The 27,754-nt window shown below is 36.3% G+C and overlaps 1 protein-coding gene across 2 annotated transcripts; it reads left to right on the top strand.

Moving 5' to 3' along the window:
- GKAP1 (G kinase anchoring protein 1) lies at window positions 1-27,406 on the top strand. Of its 2 annotated transcripts, XM_026674769.2 has the most exons (12): window positions 5-296; window positions 2,536-2,802; window positions 2,942-3,085; window positions 5,005-5,082; window positions 12,678-12,810; window positions 14,181-14,203; window positions 16,953-17,102; window positions 19,978-20,079; window positions 23,223-23,286; window positions 23,549-23,619; window positions 25,352-25,429; window positions 27,050-27,406. In XM_026674769.2, exons 2-12 carry the CDS (start codon window positions 2,584-2,586, stop codon window positions 27,095-27,097), a joined length of 1,110 nt encoding a protein of 369 aa, XP_026530554.1. In that variant the 5' UTR covers window positions 5-296; window positions 2,536-2,583; the 3' UTR covers window positions 27,098-27,406. The 2 variants fall into 2 exon arrangements, with proteins under 2 accessions (XP_026530571.1, XP_026530554.1); XM_026674786.2 differs by lacking the exon at window positions 16,953-17,102 and having other exon boundaries at window positions 1-296.
- Window positions 27,407-27,754: the final 348 nt, after the last annotated feature.

Genomic DNA, 27,754 nt, shown 5'->3' with positions numbered 1-27,754 from the left:
TGGTATTGTATACCAGCCGGCCGACTCGAGACGTAAACAAACTCTGCGAGCGAGCGCCCGAGCGAAGCACGTCCGCGCGCTCCCGCTTGCAAAAACCTTGTCGCTTCTCCGCGCGCCCCCGTCGCCCGTTCCTCCTGCCGCCGCCGCCGCTGCTCGCCAGCCCGACGTCTCCGCGAGCTCTCTGGCGCCCATAACGTCCGAGCCGTTTTCTAGACGCCGGCAACTGCCCGCTTAGCCTGCAGGGAAGCCGCCGTCGCCCCGTCACCCGAGAGCGGCTTTTGGGCTCAGAAAGGCGGGTGAGGGCTCTTACTTCTCTCCTTTACCGCTTCTGTGTGGAGCCCCCCTCGAAAAGAGCCGAAAGAGCAAGAAATGCCTGCGCCCCCACCCCTCTCGGGGAAACGAGAAAGCAAATGGTGGGGCGGGGGGGGGCGGTGAAGAGAAGGGAGGCGAGGACGCCCAAGGCTCGCTGGTATGGCTGTAGATCGGTCTGGCCCTGGCCGTGTTTATTGGAAGTGACCCGGTCATGGAGCAAAAGAACCCCGTTAATTTTTATTTTCAGAAGGAATAGGGGCGCCTTTTCCTTTCACGACCAGGATTGAATCTGTGCAAAGGCGCTCTCGGAAGGCAGCAATACAAGGAGCCACAATTGATTACTTGCAAAACTCCCGAGGTTAAAGCTTGATGATAGCCAGGCCATCATCTTCCTGAGGAGAAAAAGGCCCTAATTTGTTGATTTGAGCAAGCAGAGCTGCTTTCAAAAAGTATTGGAGTAAATGCTGAGGGCGTTCTCTCTAACGGTTCAAGTTCGGAACTCTTCACCTTTTTTTATGGAAGGGAAAAAGGGATGGTCTTGCCCCAAAGTGTTGCCTTTAGCCTTGATTTATCTCATTCCCAGCCTAGGGGTGAAATGGGTTTAAAACAGCTGTGATATAAGTGGTTACAGCAGCGTTTTCCTCACATTAAGAAACGGTCTACTTACAGGACAGTAGTAGTATAAAATTCGTTTGTGTTACCTATTGCCTCGAAGGAAGAAAGAGGAGAAGCATCAGCAATGGGGCATCTAATTTCATGGTGGTATAATGTTCTGCTGACCAAGAATGAGCTGATAGCTCTTGGCACTTATTCTCTTACAGCACAACTTCAAGCATTATTTTGGGCTAGATTGTCTATGCCCTCCTATCTGTAAACAGTAAATACTTGGTCTAAGGCTTTTGGTGAAGACAATGTTTTCTTTCAAATGCAGTAACAAAAGGATTATTTTAATTGGATAGTTCCTACTAATTAACTAACATACACTGCTTTAACAGATTTTTAAAAAAGATTTCAGCTTTGGTGAGCTATTTCAATAATAAAATAAATTCCCATTACTTCATTTTTGAGATATTTTTGGAAGACTTTCCAATTCAGTCCATGAAGGGTGTTAAAATATATAGATAAGTATGTTTAATGCTCATTTTATGTTATTTATGTACATTTTTTGACTTAGTATTTCTTGACAAGAAATATAAAGTATTAAATAATTTTTTAAAAAGAAATTGGAAGCAAAAATAGTAAAAGTTTTGTGAACGTTCCTGGAGACCAAAAATTAACACCTGGTTTGAAACATAAATATAAACTAGCTTATTAAATGGCAGCATCTGAAATACAGTATCTGGAAAAAATTGGAGAATATCACCCTGGCTATAGCATTTATTCTCAGTTGAAGATCAAGGATACAGAAATAATCTGTTATTTGCTTTCACCAGAAAGAGGACAAAGCATCTATGTCTTATTTATTTTTGTAAAACAATATGGAACTTCTCTCAGATTCAGATAATGCAAAATTTAGTATAAACCATATTTTTATTATTTTTATTTCTGTGTTAGCTATATAAAGATAATTATATATCTTTCTAATTGATTCATTAAAGCATCAACATCATATTTCCAGATAACTCAATTAAAATCATTCTATATTTTTATGCAAGTCACTGGAAACAACCCATGAAGACTCTTTTATAGTTCTCACTAAGAATAAAGTGACAGCAGCTACTCTCACAGTAATTGTTCATCATCTAAATTGAATGGCAGGTTTGAAGAAGCAGCACTGCTATGTTTGCATTATGACTTAATATTTTAAGAAGAGAGAGTTTTATATACTGTCTTGAGTTCCCAACCATAAAGGCAGGGTAAAAAAAATCTACTCTGAAAATTTTAGGAGTTGAAGTTCCCATATCTTACGTTGACTTCAACTCCCAGAATTCCTCAGTCAGCATTCTGAAAATTTTAGGAGTTGAAGTTCCCATATCTTACAGTTGCCAAGTTTGGAGAACACTGATTTAGAACCTTCCAGGATACAATTATACTTGGTAATACAACTTACTGAAAAATTATCAATTATTTTCCTATATCTTACACAAGTTAAGATTGAAATGTACTTTTAGGGTTTTGATCATGCTAAGTTTCTATGCCTGGTCAAAATTGCTATGATTGTCATTCTATTTATGCTGAACCATAAGGAGTCCGTAATTTACTATTATATTCTTCTTGTTCCAGGGAATACCGTGATTTGGAGATCTGTTTTCAGACACTTGCAGCACTAAAATGGCTTCTGCTGTAATTAGTTCAGTCCCTACAACTGCATCTAGATTTGCTCTATTGCAAGTTGATAGTGGCAGTGGCTCTGATTCAGAATCTGGAAAGGGAAGAAGTAATCAGAGTGGTGGAAAGACACAAACTGCAGGCAACAAGTCGACTATAAATGAAAAGAGAAAGGAAAAGAGGAGGAAAAAGAAGGAGCAACAGCAGAGTGAAGCAAATGAGGTTAAGTGTGGGTTAAATTGGAAAAAAAACACCAAATTATCTTAAGAAAAATAGATCACCATACAGTTAAACTGTGAAAATAGTTTAGCGAATCATTCTTTCATATGTGAAAATAGTTCATTCTTCTCATTTTTTTTAGCTCAGAAATCTTGCTTTTAAAAAAATTCCTCCAAAAGCCCCCCATGGAGTCTGCTTTTCTCTGCACGAACAAGCTTTCAATCACACAGGGAGGAAAGACTCCCAGGAAGAGGATTGGCAACAGTGGAGACAAAGAGATGAGCAGGTACTTTAGTATTTTATTTTTCAATATATTACTGCCAAATTCTAGCACTCCTTCATTATTTTGCCATAGCTACAACTTTAAGCAGGTTGGCCTTAAGAGAGAGAGTGGCTGCCCCAAAGTCACCTTGTGTGGTTCCGTGACTGAACATAAGACTTGAACTCATGACTCTCCAATGCCAACCTAGCATCATAATAGGAGTCTCTGTGGCGCAGTGGTTAGAGTGCAGTACTGTAAGCTACTTCTGCTGCAGCCAGCTGCCTACAATTTGGCAGTTCAAATCCTACCAGCTCAAGGTTGACTCAGCCTTCCATCCTTCCAAGCCTTCAATCCTTCCAAGGTTGGGGCAATATGCTGACTCTCAACCGCTTAGAGAGGGCTGTAAAGCACTATAAAGTGGTATATAAGTCTTAAGTGCTATTGCTATTGCTATAATCACTATATCACATTGGCTTTTGTGCTGCTTAGATCTTCTGGCAAAAAATTAGATATAAAACTGCAGCCTAAGGTTTGGATATACTGAAAGCAATCCTTATGGATACATGCATAGAATTAGTAAGCTGCAATCTTGAGCAAATTTATTTACAGTACGTGTTAAGCCTGGATTCCCCAACGGGTGTTAAGGAAATCAAACTAACAGAATTAGCTTAAGTTGTTTAGTCAATCCCAAACAGGTAAATGTGTGAAATAAGTTTTCTTGTTAACATGCAGTAAAAATACAGATACGCTTGTGCTATCAAAAATATAGTTTATTCCATTTAAGAATTATAGCATAGTCATAATAAACAGTCCAGTAGTCATATATCAATTTCAGTCAAGTCTTGCCGGGATACTCTATTTGCAAAGTCCGTGTTGAATAGCCAATGTCAGTACACTTACAATAAATCTGTCCAATCTTTATCTTCTCTCCGTTGAGAAATATCAACACTCCTTTTCTCTCCCGTTTCAGCAAGAACGCAGTCATCAATCCTTTGAGTAATTAGGGATCAGTAAGCCAGAGAGCGAGCTGCAATTGCCTCGCTTTATATAGTGCTTTTACAACCATACCCGTAATTACATTCTTGCTGTTAAAGTTACACACACTTTAACTAACAAACCATGATACCTTATTTATTATTTTTACCCAAACCAGTTAGGGTAAACAATGTTATCCCTAACAGTACGGATCCCCAAATCTTTCAGCTCATCAACCTCTTTATTAAGTTTAAGGTTGTTTATCAATCACCAAACATAAATTTTATGCAAAAAATACTTTATGAATAATAATAGCAACTACAGTATAATACATAATAATCTTCATAAAAATAAGTAATATTTGAAATATGAAAATATACAGGATTTAGCATACCTCTTTAAACTTGTATTTTGATATCATTAATGGGAAGGATGCAGCTGATGACCATCAAAATGGATACTGATATTTGGTTGGAGATTGGTGAATTTTAGTCATAAATCACTACACTCTTCCAAGTTCAATCTGTTCCTGTTGTTCCCCATTTATTGACCTTTTGACATTCAGATAGACTATTTTAGAGAACCCTGAGTTACAGCAAAGTCTTCCTTAATTCAGAATGTATATTATTATATTTTTGAATGTGGAACATTTCAACATCAATAGCTGTACCACAATTGCCTTTACTATTCTCTACAAAATCTTACTAAAGACATCAATGATGAGAAAAATGTTTTGTAGATCCAGCATACATGGTATTTATACACATGCTGCTATATACATTTATTTTACAGGAGCAAGATTTTACCATTCTTGTTCTGGTCTTCTTAATTTCACTTAAGGAATACAGTAAAGGACAGTGAAAAATAGTCTGAGTCCACTTCATCAAATAATAGTTTTAAATTAAAGGGTATGTATAGTGAAATAAATGTTTTGTCACAACATCTGCTTTTCTGCCTTGTTTTTTCAGCTGACTTCTGAAATGTTTGAAGCAGACCTTGAAAAGGCTTTACTTTTAAGCAAACTGGAATATGAAGAACACAGAAAGGTATTTCTTACTTTCACTTTAAGATGAAAGCATAATAAATATCCATTCAAAATCCTGGATCTATCATAATATCAATTATTTTCTTAATGTACAAAAGTTTTGAGCAGCTTAAAAGTATTTAAATATTGGGTCAGGAAAGAAAGCCTCAGTTCGAGATAGGACTTTGTTTTTCTTGCACTAAAAAAAGAAAATATTTTTTAATTTCCTTCCTTAATATAGATAGTCCTCACATTACAACCACTCATTCACTGAGTTATGACGGTGTTGAACAAAGGTGGGTTTTTGATTTTCCTCGAAGGTGCAGCCCTCACAGTGTCCCCTGCAGTCATGCAACTGCAGTACAGACAACTGGCTTGTACTTAAAACACTTTCAGGTTTCTGTGGTCATATCACTGCCATGAATGACCTTCTATGCTGGCTTCCCTCAAAATTAATGGGGAAAATGGCAGAAGGGTCACAAGTCATTCCCATTCTCGCCTGTTGTTCACTGCCTACTTGTTTTCTATAGGTTCTACCTGCTCACATTTCATAGTGCCTGCCCGCAACACCTGACTGCCTGTGGCACTCACACACCCATAGCTCTCAACTGCCAGCTTGCTTGCCAACACCTATCTCTTCTCATGTCATGGTCAAGTGAGTTCCTTGTTTAACAAGCCATACAGTCCTGGGGTTATAATAGCAAGCCACACTGCCGGGATTACCACTACTAAGCAATGTGGTCATGTATTGTTCACAACCACATCGTGTAACAGTGGAATTTCCAGTCCCAATTGCCAGTGAGTCCAGTCCTAAAGACTACCTGTACATACACGTACAGGTTTTATATGATTCAACATGAATTGATTAAATAAACTGGTTTACCAATCTAACCTCAATGTTCTTTTTAAACTTCCATTGACAAAAATGTGTGAATATAAAAACATCAGAAGAGAAGGAAACATATTTTGTCATAGCTTATATTAAAATATAGTGTTATAAAATTGAAAACTATAAAATGCCTGAATCAGTTAATACAATATTAATATAAATTATATAATTTCAATTTAAACAATGTGTATGCTAAACAGATTTTTTCAGTAAACTATAGGCATTTATCATTTCATCTGAAAAATACTAATCAAATCATAGAACCATAAATTAGAACTAACATATTAGCCAGCTGTGCATTAGTACACCTACATTCTTCTCATTTCGGTTTTGTTCTAATTATTAGAATGAATAAATTAAGAAATGTTAGCTTTCTGTTACATAAAGTCTGGGATTCTGCTTGGTTGTCCAAAAAATATCAGGATCTATAAACAAACAACAAACTCGGCCTTCTGGTTTAATTTGTCTGAGAACAACAAACTACAATTTTTGTTTAGGGCAGGGGAAAGATGAATAAAATATATACAACAGTGTGAAACTTGTTCCTGAAAACCAGTGATACTGCCTTTCTATTACAAATGTATTGAGCCTTTTCTGATGTATTGCATATAGCTGGGGATTCTTCTGGTGCTTGCAGAAAATACAATTATCAGTTTCTAATGTCCCATGAAAAAGAAAGTAATCTATAAAAGAGTTGTTTTTCAGTATGGTAATGGAATTAGAGTAACAAAATGTAATTAGATCTTCTCTAATTTTAGATCACAGTTCAAAATATGGGTGGCAGGTGTTCCATTGCTAGTTATGTAACTGATTTTGTAAAACTAAATTATAAAAGTCTTTGTAATAATAATATTGTAATAAGATTGACTTCTGTTTTAGTAGGAAAAGTATTCCCAGCATAATAGTAGAAATACTCAAACATCTATCTACCTACCTACCTACCTACTGTTAAAAAAGAATCTTAATTAAAAAAAATACCTATAAACATTTCCTAGCTATATCATTTTCTCTCTTTAAAATACCTTTTTGCTAAGAACTCAGTGTAAACTGTGAGGGATTAATTGGACCTTGAATTTACAGTAGTATAATAGACGTTCCAAGGAGGAAGTCAAAACATATACTTCTGCATATATTTTAGACATTCAAACAGGAATTTCTAATCACATGGCTAGGGTTGGAGATAAGTCCCAAGTCAGGACAAGAAAAAAGGAAGCAAAACCTATGTGCTTTGATTGTTTGTTCAGTAAAGAGTCACTGCTGTTTGCTGTGATGCAGAAGGTCCAGATGGCACAGTGACCAGTTAGTGTGGCTCTGCTGAGTTAGTGATAAGTGTACTTAATCAGGATACTGATAAACATACTCAGAATACTGACTGAATTGTATTTGGAAATAGATAAGGTTTGAAAGAGAGGATTTGCTTAGGTAACATTTTTGAGCAGCAGCTCTGCCCTTTTTGATTTGAGATTAGGGATTCTTCCACTCAGGGCCATAAGACTGAATAAACCATCTACCATGAAGGAATTGATAAGGGAAGAAGATTAAAAAATGCTAAGACCTAGCTGATCACAATTCAACTTGCAGATATAAGGAGGCTCTAGCAGCAAAATTGCTGCAAAACTGATCCAGTAGTTTAATTAGCCCAACAGTCTCTTGTTTGAGGTTCCTTTTGGTTTTCTTCCCAAATTCTCTTATATTTCCAATAGATAAGAGAGTGAAAAAAATTCTAAATGTTTTCTGATAAGGCGATTCAAGATATTATAGTTTTTATTTGGGAAGATGTAGAGCCATCTGAGATGAAGTTTCAGCTTCCAGTAAAATTTTGTTTCTCAGAAAAGAATTCTCTGCAAGACTTTCCAGTGTTCAATAACTATTTACACATTAACTGAGTAGTGAAAACAGATTACAAGGGGCAGTTGGAGAAGCACAGTTCTTCAGAAATCAATTCCTTGGGTCCTCATCTTCCTTATTTATAGCCAGTAGAGTAAGCCTCTCTTGATCAAATTACCTTCTACCAGGCTAAGAAACCCCATAAGTATCCATTGGGATATAACCCAATAGCCATAGGTTGTGATCAATTGTCTAGTAGCTGTGATGGGTTCTGGTACCAGGGGTTTCAGGGATAAAAATGAGGCCATAAGGAATTCTGATGACAGGAAGCTTTTGTTCTCAAATCCTGTAAGCTTCAGACTTAGTCATTAAGTCAACAACTGTAATACATGTTTTCTTTTCAGAGAATGAACTGCTTTCTTACAGCAGAGGACACATTCATGACTAGGTTCTCTTCCTACATACTCTAGAAGGCAGTGCTAGACTTTTTGACTGAGCTTCCTATGTGGAGATATCACATAAGCTTCTCCAAAAGCTATGACAGCTAATGATGTGGCAGAATTTCTTATTAAAGAAATTATTCTCCTTAATGGGGAATAGTGTCTTTGGAAATTCTTCATGACATGCATGTTGAAATATCAAATAAAGAGAGTATAAGAAGATCTGAAAAATGACTAGAATTACTTTTTCTCCATTACACTTCAGCCAAGAAGCAGAAATAGTGAACATGGTGGCAGAGATTTTTACCCTTTTTCTTCAAGTTAGATTATTTTTATGCTTATAATCACCCAATAATTATTTTCCTTTCTTATGAACATGTAATGAAAAGTATAAAAACTACTGGGCTAAACAATTCAAATAATACAATGAAGGTAAAATGAGCAGCAAGAATAAAAACCAATCCCAAAGCCTGATTCCTAAAGGTACAATAAATGATAGAATTTAGCATAACACCCTATGCTTAGTAGTAGGAAAGATTTTAGTAGTTTGTAGTCTCCTGTGAAGTGTTTATGTTAGATCATTGAGCCCATGCACTATCAAGGAGGGTTGTGCTTTTGAACTGTTTTCAAAAATTCAAAACTGTTTTTCCTCTCTTTAAAATTTTAAAAGGAATAAAAGTGCCATTCATCCGATAAGCAGCAAACAACTGTATCTCAGGCATATGTTCAATTTTTGTTTTAGTCCCAAGAAAATGGAATGGAAGAATCCTATTACGTTCTAAAGACCACAAGATGTATGGAGATGTTCAGAGCTTTCGAATGTGCTTATTGAAAGGAGACTTTATCACTTTGGTGATCTCATAGAGTTCCACCCTTTGAAGACATTGCAAGTTTCTCTGGTTAATGTATCAAATGCATTTCAGTGCACATCCTCACCCTTTGAGTTCTCCTCAGCTTCCAAGATAGTTACAAAACTGCTGTCCATCTTAATTTGACATCTTGGATATTGGGAATCTCATGGTGTTTCAATAAAATATAGCAGATTCCACAGTTTCCTTGAAGAAGATAGCTCTGCAATTAGAGAAGTTCTCTCATCCTGTATTTTAAACCTCATTTTCCTGCCCTCATTGGTAGGGAATCAAGACCAAAGAATCATCACCTAAATGGAATATTGTCTTTCAGTGCTACAAGTGCTACTCACCAGAGTCTTGTCTAAATGAAAGCTTCTCTGACATGATGGACATCAACAGTTTTTGAGAAGAACAATCCCCTTAAGGGGGAGAAATAACAGAGTAAAAGAATTATTAGTATCAAAAGCTGAGGAATATATATTGGGAGGGCTTACTGGCACAAAACAGGGCATTTACCTCAGATTCCCATAGTGTAAAGTGATAAGAAGTGCTGGCTTTCCTGTTTGGGCTGAGGGGCAAGCATATACTGATATTGGTGACAATGTAACTGCAAAGACTCATATCAACAGGAATGAAGCAGCTGCCAGTTGCAAGATATTTGGCCAAGGTCCTTTCTTCCATCTGGATACAGAATGGCTGAACCTTCATGACTGAAGACTGAACAGCACATATTTAAGGCACAAGTAGGTGAGAGTGGAGTTTTACAGACGTCTAAGGCACCGAGATGGAAACACATTAAAGAGCTATGAAATCACCTAGAACTTTTTGTTTCTTTGTCATAAGAGAAAAGGTAAAATTACCTATCAGATGTCATATTTCTTTTTTGTTTTCTGAATGATGCAATTAGGGAAGGGCTACAGCTTACTATTGCAAAGAGGTGATTACAGCTAAGATTTTGGAGTTTGTCCATCATGTTGAACCAGGAGGGAAGGCATACTCTGGATGTATGTAAGGCTCTCAAAGTGTCTCAGAAACATTCAGGATGTTCAGTTGTGTAGATAACCTTTTTCTTTGTAATCCTTTTTTCTTTTTATCAAAATAAATCTGGGCACCTATAGTTGACATGTTTTGTTCTTTCCCCAAGAAAACCCTCAGTGTTTCTACTCTGGCAACACTAACATTGGTATTCTCACTGGATATATCTGAGCAGCCATTTGGTTGTTAATGTCCATGTTTATTAAGATGCTGCCTATTGGATACCTTTGCTTCTAATTTTTTTAAAGCATAGAATTGAAAGAGTTAAAACAATTGTTTGGGCTGTGTAAGGCATACAATTATATGCAAAAATTAAAGTATCCTTAATTGGTAGTGATCCATACTCTGCTTGAATATACTAGCTATAGACATAAAGTTCTACCTCACTGAACATTCTATTACTGAATTGTTCTTAAGGGAGTTTTTTTCTTCTGGTGTTCAGTTGAAATCTGGAGTTACAGAAAATAGATGGACTTATTTTGAGTGACAGGTTTCAGGTACTTGATGCTTTCATATTCTTTTAAAAAACAGAAAATACAAAATCAAATATAAGAAATATGAGAAGAAGTTGAAGTGCTAAATTTGTAGATTGTAGCTCCTAGTTCAATTTTTCTAGATTTGCAAGCTAAGCACAATTGTAACTGGTTACTACCTCATTGGCACCACCACCAAGCAATCCCAGGTTTGTAGACCAATGGAGAAATACAGGCATCCATGCTCAGTTCTTTATTGTGTCAGTTTTTCACCCATAGCAATTTCTCATGCTTCTAAATGCCACTGCTGTAATGAAAGATGTAGAATAGCTTTCAGTGACTTGCTGTAACAAATTTATCAACTAACAATAAAAATAATCAGTTTCTTATGTTGCCTTAATTTATATGCCATAGGAAATATGGACAATAAACCAACAGCAGGATTCATTGTGAGAGACAGTTGGGTATTTTTCATATTTTCTTCAAATATTTTGACCAGAAGTAAAACTAACCGTGCATTATAAGAGAGAACAATATGTACCTTTTTGTTTATATCTCCCTCAATGTAGTCCAGAAAGGTTGTGATTCATATAGAATAATTCTATTTGACAGCATTTATAAATTGCTCCAATAAAAATATAAATTAAAAAATTATAGAAAATTCTGTCAAAACAACAAGATTAAGAAGCGATTAGAAGATTCTTAAACATTGTGGCATTGTGACTCCTACAATTATAAGTGTTGTGTAAACTTCCTTCATAGGGCCCATTAATATGACAAGTGATTAGACGGGTTTTATGTTTCTGCAATCAATATTTAAATAGACCACTTTTTATAAGTAAATTACTAAATTTTGCAATACATTACAGTATGTAAGGCGCGGACAACCATACTCACATATGAAGAGTTCAATTAGTTGTTTATAGCTCAAGCCTATTAGAATTACACAGACTTCTCGGGATTCTTCTCAGAGTTATAGTTTACATCTGGGTGAGACTAACTAGATAAGGTTCAGTGGCATTTTGAAAGGGTGTGTGGGTCAGACTTTGCCCTCTTGGGCCCTGTAGGGATTCTAGGCTAATTCCCCATTTGATTCCTTCCCATGGCTTAGACAGTCGTCTCAAACTTTGAATCACACCTATGTATTTGTCCAGGAAAAATGAAGCACAAAGGCTGGTGGAAGTTTTGACTGTGGTTTCATTTTGCCTATAGATGCCTGATCATTTTTATTATTATTGTTATTATGAACCCTCATAAGTTATTCCTTAGAACCCAATAATATACAATGAAGCTGAACTATTGTGTCCACAAATAATTTAATTTCACATTTCTTCTTTATAGTCTACAAAATTTGGTTAATCTACAGAATTCAATAATACAGAAAATATAACTTAGGCAACTTATTAGAGAAATTAATGGATGTTCAAACTATTATTGGCTACTCATGATGACACTTATATCCTGCTTTTGTTTCCTTGAATGGGATCTAGCAGGATACTATGGCAACAGAATGCTAGACTCATTGATATTTAGTATTTAAGAGATATAAGATAAATTTGAATTATTTGGCCTGTAAGAACATTTCTATTCACTGAAGTAATACATTCATGACAATAAAACTATAGAATCATATTTGAAGTTATTTATTTATTAGATTCTTATCCTACTTTTATTACTTTGTAATAATTCAAGGCAGCAAACATACCAAATATTCCTTCCTCCTTCTATTTTTCCCACAATAACAATCCTGTGAGATGGGTTGAGCTGAAAGAAAATGACGGGTCCACGGTCACCCAGTGGGCTTTCATGCCTAAGGCAGAGCTACTTCCTATGATGAGTAAAAACATTTGGGACAATTAAGTGAACAGGAAATTAAGAAAATAATGTTTATAATAATGTTACATAATATTGTGCAATTCATTGTATAATGCTAAATAGAGCTCACCTATTTGGAGAAACATCCAAAAATAATAAATTGTATCAATCAAAATGTTATACTATATGTTTTATTTCCTTTTTGTGCTTAATTTTGTTTTGATAGAAGTTTATTATATACATTTTTGAAATAATTAGAAAAATTTTTTTTTTTAATTCTGTTACAGGAATATGAACGTGTTGAAAATACATCTCTTCCACCAAAGGCTATACACAAAAAAGAGAAACGAAAAATTCATCAAGGAAAAGACAAACCTCTCAAAGTGTCTTTAAAAGATTTTCAGTCTGATTCTAACATAGGTATGTTTCTATTTTTAATTGTGAACCAGAATGCTCAGAACTTAGAACTTTTGCCAGGTTGGAGAAACTGATTTATAAGGCAATTAAAAGGAATTGCATTCAGGAAGTTAATGGAAAATATTAAAATTACTGAAAATGCTGTTAGTTGTAAAATATTACATGTTTTACATATATTTATGTAATCAATACTTCATGGCATATTCATCCCACTTTTTAACCACTAAGAAACTTTAAGAACTAATAGATTTAATATAAAAAAATGCTGAAAGCAATGATAGTTGGTGATCACAATACATATGAATTGCACACGGTCTTCCAATTAAGGCCATTTAACTGAATGTAGTAAAAAGAGAGGAAAATGTACTTTGACCCATCTTTCTTGAATGCCCTTCTCCACCTTCTATTGAAAAGCATATAAGAGCATTCCCAAGCTAATTCTGCTAACATCCCTTTAAAATTCAAGGCAATAACTCAGTCCTAATCTGAAAGCACCCAGAGAAACTTTTGAAAAGAACTGAAATATGTTATGAACAGGGATTCCATGTCAGAAACCTTGCAGCTTCTAATTATTCTTCAATACATTGCATATATTACTTGGTTGGGAAGATCATGGATAACTGAGGAGTCAGTTATTATTATTATTACTTTATGGATCATCATTTAAAGTTTAGAACAATTGAACCTGAGTGAAGTATATCATCCAGGAGTTCAGAAGTCAGTGCAGAGTATAATCCTTCACTTAGAGAAATGGTTTAGGAAGATATACTAGTTTATGCTTTTGAAAGGTGCTGAGAATTCCTGGCAAATCACCAGATTGTTTTCCAGCTAAGGTCATTCCTCAAGATAAAAATTCAGAGACAAAAATCTTTTTTTAGCAAATGTCTTTTGGTTTATGTTGAAGGCCATTTAACTGTTAAGAGCTAAGAAAATTAACAGATCTTGATGAGAGGAACAATCAAATTAATGGATTAGAATTTAAATGAAAACTCATGGATGCTGGAAATTTAGTTGAATTGGACACATCAGTAGGGCAGGCCAAAATTCTATTTTCTTGAATTCTGGAGTTTTTAATCTCCAATGCCCACTCAGTATTACCAGTGAAAGCAACAAAAAGAGATTGTAGACCAAGGTTCAGAACATCTCTATTTCCTCTACAGTTAGTGTGCAAAAATACTACTCAGGTACTCTCTAATATTCCCATTTGAATGGTTGGTATTTAGACTCAAGAAACTGTTAAATCAAGAAACAAGGATTTTAAATTCAGGGTACCTTGTATTATAATTTTTGTAAATATATGGTATTGAAATCTGATTTTGGGGGGGCTTCAGATTTATTTAAATATTTTACCTGTGACATTTCTCATGTTTCAGATCATTTTCCCAAAAGGCAAGAGGTAAGTTCTTGAGTTTAACATAACATTAATTATTCTAAATCTCTAGTGACATTATGTATGGCAAGTTACTGCTGAACACTTTCTTTTATATAACACTCCTGTCCTCGATAGCCCAGAGAAATACTTTATCTCAGCCCAGCAAGTTGGACTAAACCAGTAACCCCCAAACCTTTTGGGCACCAGAGACGAGTTCCGCAGAGAAAGGTTTTTCCATGGGCCAGAGGGGGCATGGTTTCGTGTGCTGCCTGCATCCCGTGTATAGAGCTTTGCTTGTTGATGCAACCTGGTTTCTGGCATGCTGTCACCCGGTGCCAGTCCACGAACCGGGGGTTGGGGACCTCTGGACTAGACTAATAAACACCTTATACGTCCAGATTAATTTTATTGTAACAGCTATGGTAACAGAATCTTGCAATTTTGAGTATTCTTCCCCTCCTTCACTTTATCTTTGTGTGAACTAGGGAGGTGCTTGTCTGAGATGATTTCTCACATTGTTTTCTTGGCCCAGCCTCAAGCTCTTCTTACCTGACCACTGCTTTGATAGCAGTTCTTCCTCCTGTTGTTCAAGACCATTCCATGTACCTCTACAGTTTGATATACAGGTAGTCTTCAACTTATGACTACAATTGAGACTGGAATCTCAGTCATTAAGAAGATACCCATTTTACTGCTTTGCTCAATGACTGCAATCCCAGTTGTCCCAGCTATCATGTGGGTTGTTGAGCCTTGGGAATAAAGCCTCACATCTTGGTCTACTTATTTTTGCCTTTTTCTCCAGCTTCAGGCATGCCCAGTCGATGTGGAGCATGGTCTTTCATCAAGGCCATCTCGTACAATCCTGCAAGTGGGCTCCATTCTTATGATCTTTGGAAGGTTGCTTCATCAACTAACGTAATTTGGAGAAGGGGCCTTCTGAGTGATCATGGGAACAATTATATTTGCTAGTTTCCTAGGGGAGGAAGGCTAAAAAACTAGTGAATGCTACCATTCTAAAGGCCTGAAATCAGTATGCTGCATGAATGCACCTCTTTTGGGCCTAAAACCAAGAATACGTAATTATTCTTCCTCGTGAAGTTCTTTATGTTTCCACTATAGACAGAATCTCACCAGACTAAGTATTTTAATATCTGCATCTACCATTACCCTGTGAACTCTTCCCTACTTGTGACTTAGGCTTTTTCTCACACAAAATAACAAGATTGAGCTGTCTCTTATTTCTCTGGAATATACCTCCTCTTTCCTGGGAATTCAGCCAACTACATTCCATCACAACCTCAAATATTCCAAACCACATTTTTGTTCAGAAAATATAAATAACCGAGAATCCAGAAAGATAGGAATGCTTTTTAAAAAAATTCACACTAAAATGAATAGCAGTACAAATTGTTTAGTTCTGTTTCTTATACATTCTTTACCTGTGATTAATGACTGATTAAACATTTTTCTGAATAAGTTTGTAATAAAAAATAGGATTTTTTAAGGTCCAAAATAATAATCCCAAACTCCAGTTTGTTGTGTATCCATTACGCTTGCTCATGCCTTACCTTCTATTGATTCACCACCATTTTCTTCCTTGTTTGAGGGCTCGCTTAATTATGTATGTCTTATTAACTGGAGTCCACATTGCAAATATTACATAAGCAAACCTTGGACTATGAGTTTTCCAAGACACACTATGATTGAATTTAATGGAGCCTTGTTTGAGTCATAGAGGCTTAAAATTATTGATTATGTCACTGCTTCATTTCAACAAATTAGAGTTAATGTTAGCTACAGGTAATCCTTGACTAACAACCATTCATTTAATGACCGTTCCAAGTTACAGTGGCACTGAAAAAAAATAATTAAGACCTGTCCTCACATTTAGAACCATTGCAGTATCCCCATGGTTAGATGGTCAAAATTTGGATGCTTGGCAACTAGCATATATTTATAACAGTTGCAGCATTCCAGTGTCATGTGATCACCATTTGCAATCTCAGCCAGCTTATGACAAGCAAAGTAATGGGGAACTCTGGATTCATTTAACAGCTGAAGTGATTTGCTTAGCATCTGTGGCAAACATAGTCATAAAATCAAGCATGACTTACTTAACCACCTTTTTAGCAATTTAAATTCTGGTCCCAATTGTGATCATAAGTCAAGGACCACCTGTACTTTTTAGGGTAGAAGTTCTCACATAAGTCATGACTCCCCCATGAATAAAGATCATGAGGAGATTGGGAGCAGGTGCAAAATTTGTTTTAGTTTGAAAGCTGATCAGGCTTAGTAGCAGCAAAGCAGAAGTACTGTCAAAATTCACTCTCATTTTGCCCTGATAAAGCCTATAACAAAGCACAGGGTGAAGGTTCTACCCTGCCTCCACAAATGCATTTTCCTTTTAGGGATCACAGTATAATTTAAGAACTCTTGTTTTAGGTGGCTTATCTAAAATAGATGGAAAGCTATAAAACAAGAGAGGACACATATGTGGCTTTAAGGCTTATTACAACTTCTTATATTTCTAGTTCAGCATTACATTCAAATGCAGTTGGACACATTTATCATACATATCCTATTATCTAACAGCATGGGGAATTATTACAACTTGATCAACAGTGACAGTTTATATTTAAATCTATCTATGAGCATAGGATTTCTTGATAAGAATTTATAACTTCTGTTTTGAAATTGATCCATGAGCCTTAAAACAATTATTGTCTAGCTGCTGGGTGGTTTTTGTTAGAAGTTAATTATAGTTTCTTTACAGGAATTGAACTCGCCACATACTCTCTTGAATGATGGCGAATTCTTCAATAGACTGGAAGATGATATGCATAAAATTCTAAATAAAGAAAAAAGAAGGGAGCCTATCACAGATTATGGAATAGATAACAGTACATTTTGTGACCGCACACAGGTATATTTAAGAGGAATTAAATACATATAATATCAGCAGTAAGGAGTATAGTTGAATTAGAGGAGTCAAAATTGATTATCCTATACCAGAAGTCTTCAAACTTAACAGCTTTAAGACTTGTGGACTTCAACTCCCAGAATTACTTCTTCAGTCATGTTAGCTCAGGAATTTTGGGAGTTGAAGTCCACAAGTCTTAAACTTGCCAAGTTTGAAGACCCTTGTCCTAAACAACTCAAAGGAGAAACAGAAGCAGCACAAGACTTGCCAAAAAAAAACCTAGAAAATGTCTTGATATTGGAAATTATCTGACAAGGAATTACATCACTTTAAGAATGGGCCATGGTTTTGCTTGTTCTCCTTCTCTTTTCTTCGTCTTTGTTTTTATTGTGTCAAATATATAGATAGAATATCTATTCTTAGTTAAGTCACTCTGTAGCTTTTATATTTCAAGAGCATGATAAAAATATTTTAAAGAAATACAAAACAAATTAATAGCTGGTTTGTCATGTTACAGAAAAGTCCACAAATAGAATAGTTACGTTCGTATATCTGGCAATAATGGAAACTAAGTTGGCAACTAAAGATTTTTAGACTCTCGGGAAAGCTAATATTAATATTGGTTAGGATATTCTTACTGCCTTGCCAAGTCTTGACAGAAGATCGATTTTGAACCTGTCTTGAATTGAACCTGGATATTTGTTTCTTCAAAAACACCTCTCAATAATCTTTCTATAGACTACCAAAATCTTTGTTCCTGTAATCTTTAAGTGGACGAAACAGTATATGATAGGGCAGCAATTTTTCAACCAAGTTACGTCAAATTAGGTAATTTACAAAATACATCCAAAATCCAGGATCTCTGAGTCCAGTGGAGTTGAAATTTGACAAATTTATTTTGTGAAACATTTAATGACATAAAATCATAAAACAAATTTATGATATAATACAAAATGTAGTTAAACATTTGTGTGCTGATGTTTGACTGTGTTATATAATTCAACATGGGCTATTTTCAAGGCAGTTCCATCTCTGGTTGTATCCCAACTTTAGTAGTGAGTACAGTGCACTAGAAGTTCCGCAATTATTGAAAGTATTGAGGAATCTGGTAAGGAAATAACCTCTGAAAAGATGACCCAACACGTCGCAGGTGGTCCGGTGTTCTACTAAAACTGTCTTGTTTGTTTGTAACATTCTATGGCCAGAAGGCTACATCTTAAGGCAACAATTTATGACTCAAGGTACAGGTAGTCCTCAACTTACAGATGGTCACTTAGCAACTGCTTGATGTTCCAATGGACCCTGAAAATGGGACTTAACAACCCAGATTCTGTTCTGGCAAAAAAATTCTGGTTTTGGGCACCTGCCAACTATAGACTGCATTTAGGCTATTGCAGCATCCCACAGTCACATGACCACAATTTTCGATGGTTTTTACTGGTTTCCAATATTCATTTCTAGTTTCCAGCAAAAACCATCCAATAGCAAATAATGTATTTGCTATTACAACCACTATGTTTGCTTAAGGACCTAGCCAAAAAAGGTAAGCTTGGGTCTGATCCCTCATGAATTATGATCAAGATTGTGGGCTTGCAAATTGAGAACTATCTGTACCTCAAATGAGATAACTTAAAAACAATACATCCAGAGTCCAGAATCATTACTGCATTGCATTCAATCCCATTGGATTAAAATTTGAAGGATCTTCAGACCAGTTCTGTTGGCAAAATTGTGGCCATTGCAGCACCTGTGCAGTCATTTTGGTCATGATTTTTGATGCGCCCTGCCAGCTTTCTACAAGCAAAGTCAATGGAGAAGCCAGCAGGAAAGTGGAAGTTGTTCCCATTGCGACTGCTGTTTTTGCCCACCTTGGTGATTCTGTTTATCTGTTTAGGTAAGGAAATATCTCTGAAATGATGACCCAGTGAGTCATGGGTTGTCAAGTATGCATCTAAAAGTCTCCTGTTTGTCAATTTGTAATCTTTAACTAGAGAAAGCAGAGCATCGTAAGCAACAATTTTTGAATCAAGTTCCTCAATTGGCTGAACTTATAGAATGCATCCAAAATCTGGGATCCATGACTTCTGTAGAATTGAAATTTGACAAATGTTATAAAACATTTGATGAATATTAGAAAATGTCATAAAACATTTCTTTTTCAACTCCTGATGTTTTACTATGCTGTACATTTCAACACAGATATTTCAAGATAGATATTTTCCTGAATATTTCCCAGAATTTTTAAGAACTTTTCCAGTGAAGGTAGTAAATTAGAAGCTCTGTCATTGTCATTGAGGAATCTGGTAAATAAATATCTACAAAATAATGACTTAAACATTCCCAGATTGTTGAGTTATCTCTAAAATTCAGTTTCCCTATAATGGTCAAATTGGTACAGAATAGTTATATAGGATTCTGCAAAGTCACAACTTCAAGGATGACATACTAATACAAGCAATCTATTCTTTCCTGTTCTATTTCTGTCTGCTAGCATTTCTTGCAAACAAACAAAAATATATTGATGTCTTTTCCAATCCTGGATTATTTGGTTCTTTGTAAACTAGGTTCACAAACTAAAGTTCCTCTTAATTTCTGAATCTGTTTAGAGTGAGAAAAGATCTTTTCCATTAACAAAAAAATAATGTAAGGACAGGCTATGATCACATAAATACTATAAACATGTTACAATGAGACAGAATTTTGCTAATCTGATCAATTATTGACATAAGATGTTCTATTATGATTCTGACATAATAAATATGGATGTATGCATCGCTGAGCATATTTTATCAGTGTGTGAAAATGCATTAATTATTAATATTTTATATTTCTGTAACTCTGATATAAACCTTTAAGTTCTTTAATTCTTGATTTATAGGGTATTTTTCTAAAAGATGGAAGACTAGAGAGATCAAAATTGGAACTTGAAAAGAAAGATGCAGAAATCCAGCAATTAAAGAGTGTAATCAGTCAGTGGGAGGTATGTATTCTCCTGAGAAACATAATTTATTAACTGTAATTAAAACTTCAGTTGAAAACGTGGCTTTTAGTGCTTTTAGTATAGTGTGTCTAAAATATTGATTAGGTTACAGTTCTAAACATTTTTACTTCTTTAGCAATGAATATCTGTATTATCTTCTTGGGAGTAAATATAACTGGATTCACTAGTGCAGGGGTTTCCAACAAAGCTAGTTGAAGAACTCTGGGAATTGAAGTCCACAAGTCTTAAAAGTTGCCAAGGTTGGAGACCCCTGCATTGGAGTATACTGCTTTGTAAGTGGAAAATTGAATACTGGTAGTCTTTGACTTATGACCAATATTTTAATGACCATTCACAGTAAGCTCTCTGGCCATCATAAAATGTCATGCTGGGCCCCTTCCAGTCACATGACCACATTTCAAGCACTTGGCAACCAGTTCATATTTATGATGGTTGTCAAGTGCCTGAGATCATGTGATAATCATTGCAATCTTCTCTGCTGGTTTCCCCAGAAAGTTAACTTTGGGCCAGTTATTCTCTTTCCATCTAACTCATCTCACAGTGCTATTGTGGGGAAAATAGGAGGAAGAAGGAATATTAGATGCGTTCGCTGCCTTAAGTTGTTTATAAAAATAATAAAGGTGGGCAATAAATAAATAAATCCCATACTACTACCTCCTACAATACCAGACAACACAGTATCAACAGTAGAGACCTTCAAATTTCTAGGTTCTATTATCTCACATGACCTAAAATGGACACCTAACATCAAAAACGTCATCAAAAAAGCACAACAAAGAATGTTCTTTCTACGCCAATTCAGAAAGCTCAAAATGTCCAAGGAGCTGCTGATACAGTTCTACAGAGGAAATATTGAGTCTGTCATCTGCACCTCTATAACTGTCTGGTTTGATTCTGCAACCCAACAGGATAGACAGAGACTTCAGAGGATAATTAGGACTCCAGAAAAAACAATTACTACCAACCTGCCTTCAATCAAGGACCTGTATACTGCACGAGTCAAAAAGAGGGCTGTGAAAATATTTACAGACCCCTCACATCCCAGACATAAACTGTTTCAACTCCTACCCTCAAAATGATGCTATAGAGCACTGCACACCAGAACAACTAGACAAAAGAACATTTTCCCCGAACGACATTACTCTGCTAAACAAATAATTCCCTCAACACTGTCCAACTTTACAAAGTGCACTACTATTACTATTAATCTTCTCATCACTCCTTAACACCCATCCCCTCCCACTTGTGACTGTATGACTAACTTTGTTGCTTGTATCCTTACGATTTATATTGACTGTTTCCTAGTATGATTTGATTGCTTTTTGTACCCTATGACTATTAAGTATTGTACTTTATGATTCTTGACTCTTGACAAATGTATCTTTTATGTATACCGAGAGCATTTGCATCAAGACAAATTCCTTGTGTGTCCAGTCACGCTTGGCCAATAAAGAATTCTAAATAAATACGTAAATCTGGCTGGGAAGATTGCAAGCAGAGGGGGATATTGGATTTGACATTGGTTCCCCCAGCACTTCCAGGGATTTCCCCTCTCCTCCATGCAGTGAGATAAATCCTCTTATATGCTGGAAGAACAAATTTCAAATCCTGTAAAATCGCCAGCATTCTGAGTCTTTTGGATCACTGGTGTTCTGTATTGTTTTCCCTTCTGTTATAGACCCTTTCTGAGCCTTCCAGAGAGGAGAGTAAAATGAAGATGCCAGCCTCTGAAAGACTCACAATGCTAGTGTTTAGTTGCACTTTCGCCTAATTTGAGATCTGTTCCTCCAGGATGGAAGAATTTCTGTAGAGGGAAAATCTCGGTGCTCTGGAGAAACAGACCTCAAATCTAATGAAAACGCTACTGTAACTCTTGAAACATTTGTGATCATTCTCTCGGCGGGCCAAAAGAGGGCCCAGGCGCCTCAGATATAATGGGAGACCTAGCTACTTTCCCACTCTACCACACTCAGAAAGTTTGGGTTCTCCCTGCCTCACTATTCCCTGGAGGTCCCGGCCCTCTCCCAGGTGACTACAAGTGACTGCAACTGCAAGCCCCAGTATGTGGTTGTTAAGCATAGTGGTTATGTGGCATCTCACAAACGAGTCCATACCCAATTGTGCCATAAGGAGGACAGGAGGACTACCTGTATCGCCTAATATTCCTTTTTAATACTTGTTTTGAGATTTGTTGAATCTATCCAGTCATTTCTCAATCTCTGTTTTTTCATTATTTTCTCAAATATTTTAGTTAACAATTAGTATTGCAATGGTAGGCATGTTAATCATTTAAAGAACAGCATATAGAAATTGTTTATTAAAGGTTATAACTATATAAGTGTACTATTGGGTACAGATAGCCCTCAATTTACAACCTTAATTTGAACCCAGAAGTACAGTCATATGTTGTTTGGGGTCAACTTGATCATGCCCAATTTTACAACCTTTTTTCAGTGGTGGTGAAGTGAATCTGTTTTATCAAAGTACATGCTAAAAACCAGCAAAAGCCAAAAATTGTCACATAACTGCAGAATGCTACAAACGGCCATATATGTGAACCAGTTGCTAAGTGCCTGAATGCAATTGTATGACTGGGTGGATGTGCTGCTGTGAACTTTAAAATCGTAGTGCAAGTATCTTATGGGGAGTCCATCATGATTGCTAAGCAACCAGTCATAAGCAAGGACTACCTGTATCTTGCAGTGAAAGCTATCTTAAAAATAATCCAGCTCTTCCCTGGATTGTACAGCCTAATGTGAAGAAAAGGAAACATGCAGAATTTCTAGAATATTCTTATGATTAACAGATTTTCTGTGCCATGTTACATTGCAATCAAAGGTCAGCATTTCAAGGCAAAAATAGATATATATCTTTCTCCTTGTCCTTCGTTTCATTATTAGATCCTAGCTTTGGACATTTTTCTTAAATTGAACTTTTTTTTTAATGTGCAATTATATTTATTTTCTGAAACTCATAGATTGCAGAATGAATTTACAATTTTGAAGTTATAATTTTTTGCATTTAACAGAAGTGAACTAACGGCTAATGCTCTTAATGTTGAAACAAACTTGGTGAAATATACAACATCACTTGTATTAACTATTTTTTAAAAAAATATTCAGGCAAAATACAAGGAAGTAAAAGCACGAAATGCACAGCTATTGAAAATGCTTCAAGAAGGTGAAAGTAAGTACTACTATATGTTTTCAAAAAAATTTTTTTTTAAAGAACTGGTACAATCACTCAACTATCTGGAAGCAGTTTAGGAAAATACTGAGAAAAATGGTTCTATGTATTCTATTATGTTAGAGTAGGTTTATGCAATCTATGCTTAAACTTAGTGCAGACTCCATCTTTCTTTTTTACCTTTCCAGGGCTGGCATACCATTCTACTTCATTTTTGAAGATGTGGGAAATAGACTAACATTTTCTCTGTTTGACTTTTTAGTGAAAGATAAAGCTGAAATCCTCCTACAGGTTGATGAATCTCAGAGTATTAAGAATGAATTAACTTTACAGGTAAATATTTCAGTGGCTTTTTATATATATTGTTGTAAATTAGTAAGTCAGAATAGTTGTTGTTGGAAGAATTCTGAGGGAGTTTTGTTTGTAGAGTAGGACTCTCTCACTTAAACTGCAATCAAGCAAACACTATTCTTGAAGGCCAGGGAGTATAGGATCCTTAGAAATAACATGCTCTTTTGTGAAGACAGCATATCTTCAGCTCACAAGGCCTGCCCTGGGCCTTTCCTACCCGCTGAGGTACCTCATGTCCACTTCCCACCCCACTGGGTACCGTTCCCTTGGGCCTTTTCTCCCCTGTCGTAGAACCAGCATATCCTATTATAGAAACTGAACCAATTTCTTCTGCATCATATTCTAAAAATCAGGAAAGTGTACATCCTGCCTCAGAATTTTATGATAATGTTATGTCATCAAATGTTTCACAATTGGTCAAATTTCAATTCCACTGGAGTCAGGGATCCTGGATTTTGGATGCATTCTGTAAGTTACCTAATTTGAGGTACCTTAGTTGAAAAATTTCTGCCCTATCATAGACTGTTTCGTCCACTTATAACTGATTAAGTGACTTTAGGCCAGTCACTCACTGTCAGGCCAACCCACTTTGCAAGGTGGTGGTTGTGGGAAAAATAGGTTGGAGATTAGGTATGTTCACTACCTTAAATTATCTATATGAGGCTTTGTTTCTCTGACCTTTTCTGAAGATAGCCTTTGGGAAGGAGAACTGGCTGATTTGCCACATGGTCTTTCTATACAGAGGTCATATGGTGCAGTCCTGGTAAAGGGCACCATTTTGAGAATTGCAGAGATTGCTTTGTGTCATTGTGGCTGCTTCCAAATGGCACCCACTTCCAGGACAGTACCACACAACCTCTGTATGTGAAGACCATGTGGAGGATCAGCCAGTCAGTGAAGCAAAGCCTCATATAGGTAATATAAGGTTATGAAAATAATATCTAGCCTCCTCTATTTTCCCCACAACAATAATATTGCAAGGTAGGTTGGCCTGAGAGAGAGTGACAGGCCCAAAGTCATCTAATCAGCTTTCATGCTTAAGACAGGACTTACATTTTCCGGATTTCTAGAGTATGAGGTAGTAGAAATTGCTTCAGTTTCTGTAATACGATATGTCTATCGAATCCTTGCAGAAAAAATACTGACATAAAAATAGTTTGCAGCTGTTTCTTTATATAATTCCAGGGAAATTTCAAAATTCTGTTTTAATTGCTATCATTGATGGTCTAAATTGTGAAATCATTTTCTTGAGCAGTCACCAACAAGGAATTAGGTCTAATGTTTAACAACACAAAATGTTTTTTTACTAGTGTTTGTGCCATTCGATTACAAAATTTTGCACTCTTTTGCACTGTTCTTACTTACTCCATACTGCAAAGCAATCAATGCAAAATGTCACAAGAGGTTTTACTTTTCAGCCAGTTTGTTGCACAGCCTAATTCTGGTGTAGGATTAAGAAGGAGTGACTGGTCCAAGGTCACCAAACTGGTTTCTGTGCCTAAGGAAAGACTAGAAGCTGTCTTCCCATTCCTAATCCACTGCCTGAACCACATAACATACCACTCTTTAAGCTCATTTTGTAAAATAATACAACCAAATTATATTTTTCACTCTAATAAGATATATAATGTCATCCTGTTTAAAATGTAACTTTAATTAAAAATGTGAAATCTGTTTTAATCTGTTTTAGAGTAACTATTTTACTTTTTTAAAGGTTGCCAGTCTTCATGGTGCATTGGAACAAGAAAGATCTAAAGTGAAAATACTGCAAGCTGAATTAACAAGATACCAGGTAATATTTAACTACATAATAAAACTAAATAATAATACAAGCTATTAAAAACCAATTTTCTACTCCTTTTTTCAATTGCAATTTCTTACTCTACTAAAGTGCTTCTCTGATGGATTATAAATTGCTGAACTACGTGGAATAGAAAGAATATAAGAACTATTATAGGACAGATAGACTATCCTAAACATGGACAAGAATTTTTCATACAGTCAGTCCTCGAGTTACATTGGTAATTGAGATCAGAATTTCCTTCAATAAGCAATGTGGCCTTAAAGCATAACATCATGAGACTGCATCACTTAATGACAGCAATTCCAGTATTCCCTGTTATATCATCAACCCCATTCCAATGGTTGTTAGGGAAGGACATATCCCAATCCAAGCTATTTCTGGTTTTGGTCCTCACAGTTCTGAGGCTCAATAAGATAAAGGGTGTCTTCTCTTCAATTACCCCATACGTGCCTATTTCCCCCTGGCATCTTTGCCCTTTTGTCCACCTAACAGTCTGCAGCCTCAGTCTGGCCTAGCAGCCCTTCACTCCACTAGCCCTATCATTCTGCTGATCTTTCTGGCCTTGCCATGTTCACTGTGCTACCTTGCTGGCTTTGCCACCATGTACTCTGCTGGTCCTTCCAGGCTGCCAGTCTTACCTGCCCTGTGCTCACCAGCCTTGCCAATCAATGCTCAGCCCACGTAATTTGGAGAATGGCAGCCATAGCGTTTTCTTGAGGATTTAGAAGGCCTCAGAAGTCTGCCAAAACTTTGGGAATACAGTGCACACTATTTTGAGAATAGGAAAAAAGACCTCAGGAAGAAGGCCTGGCTGCTGCTAGGCCAGCTGCCCCTCATCAATAGTAAGTGGAAGATGATAAAGAGCAGCTGAGGAAAACAGAGCTAGGAAGTATGGGCCAGTGAGCGCAGGGTGGCAGGGCCAGTGAATGCAGGACCAACAGAGCACAAGGTAGCAAGACTAACAGGGCAGCAGGACCATTGGAGCACAGAGCAGCAGGGCTAGCAGGATATGGGAGTCGCTGGGGCTGTGATGCTGGATAGCTAACTGTAGCACAGGACTTGAGATGGCAATCCATGGCAATGGTGGGATTGAAGTAGAGACCTGAGACTTCTGAAGGTCTAAGGCCTCTACTTCAGCCCCATGCTACAGCCATCAAGGAATGCTATTGTGCACAGTGGTCCAAAGAGCAGGAAAAGATGGGTGAGGATAGTCGAATCGACCCTGCAGTTGTCAGTGCAGGTGAGCTGCTAAGTGCTTCAATTTTGATCAAATGTCTGCAGGGGAACTGCAACAGCTATAACTTTGGGGACACAGCTATAAGCACCATTCATTCAGTGCTACAATCACTTTGAACAGTCAGTGAACAAATCGTCTTAATTTGAGGACTATCTGTACCTTGAACTTCACTTGATTGAATTTTTATCACAAAGGTCAGCAGCTTAGAGGGCCTTTTTTTTAAAGAGAATTTACTTTTGTAGTATGCTTTGTGAGAATAGCAGTATCAGTTGGTGCCTTACAGATGTTTTAAAAAACATACTGTATTTTCTTCTCCCCCACCCCCTCATTATCATTATTAATTCAATATCTCTTCATTTCTGTTTTTTCAGGGTGGAAGAAAGGGGAAGAGAAACTCAGAATCTGACCAGGGCAGATGATTTCCTTTATACTAAATTGAGAGCCAAAAAGAGGAATATTGATCTTCAGGGTTTTGCAGAAATGTATATTTATACGACTGCTTAACTATGCAGGTTTTTTTGAGGGGAAGTTAAGGGGTAGTGATTAAAGTTTAATTAACTAACAGTTAATTCAATATATTGCTATTCTGGATTAAAGTTGGAAATGAAATACATTAATGCTCTGTGTTCTAATGCTGCATATCTAGTTTTTCATCAATCAAAAATTCGTCATTTTTATTCTAGTATGTATAATTTCATTGAAAAATAAATAATAGTTAATGGCTCTTCTTTCAAGGTTTTTACCTTTTAATTTCATTATTTTTATCTTTTGTGTGTATGTGTGTGTGTTTTACTGATGGGCAGTTACAAATAATTGGGTTGTCTTAGAGGGAAGAAATAAGACAGAAAAGAATATGGTAATAGTGATACAGCTCAAAGCATGGGGTTTGTAAAAAATAATTAAATCATAATGCATAATGCAAATCATAATGCAAAATGATAAACACTTTAATACAACACAAATATTTTGGGGGTCTAGTATAAACAAGATTATATAATTTATCTTTTCACCATTACTTATGCAATAGTTGAGCTTTTATTGGTACAGACAAAAAATCTCATTTCATTATTTTTTTA

The sequence above is a fragment of the Notechis scutatus genome, chromosome 2 (assembly GCF_049901735.1).
Source record: "Notechis scutatus isolate UNSWTSFEM ecotype Mainland chromosome 2, rNotScu1.2, whole genome shotgun sequence".
NCBI lineage: Eukaryota > Metazoa > Chordata > Lepidosauria > Squamata > Elapidae > Notechis > Notechis scutatus.
The sequence above is the reverse complement of the archived record's forward strand: the minus strand, read 5'-3'. Positions and strand labels throughout refer to the sequence as shown.